Source organism: Benincasa hispida, chromosome 7, assembly GCF_027475165.1.
Source record: "Benincasa hispida cultivar pf3 chromosome 7, pf3_genome.v1.1, whole genome shotgun sequence".
Taxonomy (NCBI): Eukaryota; Viridiplantae; Streptophyta; class Magnoliopsida; order Cucurbitales; family Cucurbitaceae; genus Benincasa; species Benincasa hispida.
This window is the reverse complement of record NC_143484.1, coordinates 41,293,879-41,297,999: the sequence shown is the minus strand read 5'-3', so window position 1 is coordinate 41,297,999 and position 4,121 is coordinate 41,293,879. Positions and strand designations below refer to the sequence as shown.

At 35.5% G+C, this 4,121-nt stretch overlaps 1 protein-coding gene across 1 annotated transcript; it reads right to left on the bottom strand.

The window, feature by feature from the left end:
• Positions 1 to 2,800: 2,800 nt before the first annotated feature.
• LOC150035167 (uncharacterized) lies at positions 2,801 to 3,518 on the bottom strand. Its single transcript, XM_090315255.1, has 2 exons — positions 3,386 to 3,518; positions 2,801 to 3,237 (listed from the first exon to the last, which is right to left on the bottom strand). Exons 1-2 carry the CDS (start codon positions 3,516 to 3,518, stop codon positions 2,801 to 2,803), a joined length of 570 nt encoding a protein of 189 aa, XP_090171381.1.
• Between the last annotated feature and the right edge of the window lie 603 nt (positions 3,519 to 4,121).

The following is a 4,121-nucleotide window of genomic DNA, read 5'->3' as shown; positions in this document are numbered from 1 at the left end:
AGATCGCTGACTCAATAAGCCTACCATTTTGGGGATTCATCTGATTGGAGAGCTGGGAACATAGCTATACAAGATGGAATTTACTCCTTCCCCGAAGCAGGGGTAAGTAGATAAATTGCTCCCTTAAGGGCTGATTTTGGGTCTTGAACAATGTGGCACCACACCCTCTCCTGGCCCGAGAGGGATTTAGTCATAGTAGAACTATGATCTATTGTTCATTAAAGGGATCAGTGGTACTTAAGAAGTTAGATATAACTATAGGGGCAAAACGGTAATTTGGCCCAACAGTACTTACGAGCAATTTGTGAAGGGTCATCGTACTGTTGATTGGTTAATCCAATGGATACGGAAATATATCTATAGTGTGAAGAGTGCAACTGTCGGTCTTTAATGGAATGTATGACAATTAATGGATGGTAAATAATGTAATTAAAGAGTTTAATTAATTATACATGTACCGTTGGAGCTTCAAGCTACAATTCCATGAGGTCCCCTTGGTAGCTCAATAGGATTTAATTGAGAATCAGTTTTTGGATTAATTTGAATTGTTCAAATTAATAGAAGGATTTAATTAGATATGATATAATTAAATTGTTTCAATTATATATGATATAATTGTCATAATGTATTTGATACATCATAGCTTAATGGGAGGAAATAAATATTTGAATGAGATTCAAATATATTTTCTATGAATGGGATTCATAGTTGTTAAATTTAATATAAATGAGATTTATATTAAATGTCATAAAATAGAGAAAATGAACTATAGTTTATATTATATGTGATATAATATTAAAACTATGAGTTATATGTTATATTTGATATAACATTTAATATAAATATATTATAATAAGTTAGTTATCATATTTATTTATATTATATTATTATTATTTGAATAATAAGGAAGGGAGTTACAACTTTCTTCCCCATCTTTTTTCTCCACCCACTTTAGTGGAGGTAGTTATTCTTTTTGGAAAAAGTAGAATAAAAGAAAAATATTTTCTTCTTCTCTATAGACGAATGAACGATTGAAAGAAAGAAAAGACAGAAATGTTATGTGTCTTCTTCTTCTTCCTCCAAATTAAACTATCCCTCTAAACCAAAATAGTCAGAGTCCACCGTTGTGGTTGTGTCCGAGTTTTAGTTCGAGAAAATCTTGAAAAAGGTCTTCAAGTTGTTCGTGACTATTCGAGGGAGAAACGTGAAGAAAGGTTCTTCAAATGTGAGGTTTCTTAAAACATATTTTTATTTAAAAGCACGGTATAATTTAATTGTAAATGCATATCTAGTTGTATGTTTATTGTACAATTCAATAAGGTATGGAATTTGGTCGATATGCTTCCGCTCAAGGTTCTTCTCAGCCGAGTTTCTTTAATACCTATCAAACACCTTCACTCAATGGATCCAGGTATTTTCTATCTCTTGTTGATGATTTTCAAGAAAAAAGTTGGGTTTATCCCTAAAAACAAAAGATCAAGTTCTTAATAAGTTCAAAAAATTGAAATTTTTTGTCTATAGAGATAGAGAAATTTCACAAACAGCAAAAAAAGAAAACCAAGTCACATTCATGTCCATGAAATAGTTCGGAGTGAAACATTAAAAATATTATAAAGTAGAAGCCATAATTTAGATATGTCTAAATTAAACATGGAAAAGCAGGTGAAGAAAATAGTTGGTCAAACGTTGTCTAGAAGAAAAAGCTCGCAATACTCCAATTTCATATCCGCTGGAGCAGACAAAAAACTCCCTGTATTATGCACATTGCAGAATATGATATTCATAAGCTTCACTTTCTGTCGGGTTTGAGATTCTGGAATATCATTAAGTTCATTCACAACCTTGGCACATAGCTTAACCTCTGTTGCACACTGCTCTTTTGGCCATTCAACAATGGACTTCAGTTGATCATTTGCAAAGTCTATTCCATGACATTTTCTCTTATTACCCCTTGATGAACTGCCTCTGTTGAAACCAAAACCAGTCAGGATTCCATCAAACTTATCCTGTGACAGGTCATGTTTCTGTGAATCGCCAGTAGGAGCACCTTCATGCATACACTCTGCCACATTTGAGGCCATGTCACCAGATGTCTCTGCCCCTTATCCAGTTGCTCGGTCCTTTCCGAAGACGTATGCTAAGTCATCAAAATATGGAAATGATAGGAGCCCTTTTGCTGCAGAATGGCTCTACATGAAAAGTATGGTTGGTCAATATAACAGGCGATGAATGGAAAAAAATGTTTATAAAATTTTATCTTCACCCAACCATCGAACTTCTCTTTCTCTGGAATGATGTATTGGAATTCTTCATTCCAATGAACCCGCTGCATATCGATCCTTGCATTTTTGCTATAACTTGGTACGTTTTTTTGAGGCTCCTTACCTTACAATCTATGGTGGGGGTCCGTTGTATTCTATAGCTAGGTATCTTATCAGCCATCATACGTTGTAACTGTGCCAAGTACCCAGGGCGAAAGGTCCCGTTGTCTGATCTCCATCCACCAGATCCAACCAAAGTCACCAAATATTTCACCAGCTTCGTCTTTTCCTCTCTTGTCTAGTTGTGCTTTGGAGCTTTAGAAGAACTTTCCATCCTGCTACATGTACACCGTAGTACAATTTAAGTAGTAAAGAAAGAAATTGTCATGTGATGTGTTATGTACAATGTATAAGGTAGTAAATCTAATTATATTAAGAAATTTGAAAATTGATTTCAAAAATTGCATACATGAAATTAAAAAAGAATACATTGTAAAAGCCACAAACTAAACATGAAGCTACTAACTGTTACGTAACTCCTAGTCAGAAAACATATTATGTGCCAGTTCATCTCTCCATTGTGTCCATTCGTTTGAACTCTCAATATAATTGATCTCGTCCCCATCAATGGTAGCAGAATGTGAGTCCACCTCGTCTAGATCCTTGGGCATTTCGTCAGCATTCATCTCCTTATTAATAAGATTATGAAGAAGGAAACACGCTGTGATCGTCCGAGTTTGGACTTGCACGGGGTAGTATGATTTTCCGCGAAGTATTGGCCATCTCCCTTTCAACAGTCTGAATGCTCTCTTGATGGCATTCTTTGCAGAAGAGTGTTTCATGTTAAAACATTCTCTTGCAGTTGTTGGTACATTCCTTCCTCCACACCATTTCGAAAGATGACATCGTTCTCCTTTATATGGTGCTAAGAAGCCCTCCGCATTTGGGTACCCAGCATCACATAGATAATAATACCCTATACAATAACCAATTGTATGAAATCATAATCGTTGAGTACTACGATGCACGACAAGAAGTTGTACGTGTAAGTTGACACCCTTCGTAACTTTCAATCCATTAGGTCATGATATTACATCTCTAAGTACATGAGAATCATGCAGAACCTTCCCACCCAGGTAAGACAAACACGAAATTGCCTGTCGTGTGGCAAATACCAAGAAAATTCGTGGCGATTTTACCCTTCCTCATCCTGTACCTTTGTCGATCAGTGGCATTCACGTTGACCTTTATGTACATACCATCTAACACACCTAAATAATCTTGTGCGAACACAACATATGAAATATTTATATACATAAGTTATCTAAACTAGACACAGACATTATCTAAACTAGACATGAACATTGCACCAATATTTGTTTAGTTTCACTATACCTCAAACTATCTCCATCTTGGATCTGCACAGGAGGTTTTGATTGGCAAAGGTTTTTTTCAACAGTACTTCACGTAGTCGTAAAACGACATTGAGAACGGAGTTGAATTGTGTAGAAACTGTTTCACCAAACCTAACAAACTATTTACGAACTACTCTGTTCTTAACATCATGGGCTAAGATATGCAGGAACATGACGACCATCTCTTCAACATCTACAACTTTTGTTCCCACAATCCGCCAATTGTCCTTAGTAAAGTACATAAAATGGTAAAACATCTTCTATCCATTCGTGTGCTTTCACGAAAACTTAAATTAGACTCATGGATTAGTCAAAAGTATGCTAGTTCCCTAATATGATGTCTAATGTGATATGGTGGGTATTCTATCCTCTTATGGTCATTGAGTAACAACTCTAGTGTTAGCAGTAATTAACGTTAGGTAGTTGTGAACACCCTTAGTATGGT

Excerpts from the sequence above, each read along its gene's own strand:
- LOC150035167 (XM_090315255.1), bottom strand. The coding sequence starts at position 3,518 with ATGTACATAAAGGTCAACGTGAATGCCACTGATCGACAAAGGTACAGG. Across the intron at positions 3,238-3,385 it reads TGTCTTACCTGGGTGGGAAG|GGTATTATTATCTATGTGAT; the intron begins GTTCTGCATGAT and ends GTTATTGTATAG.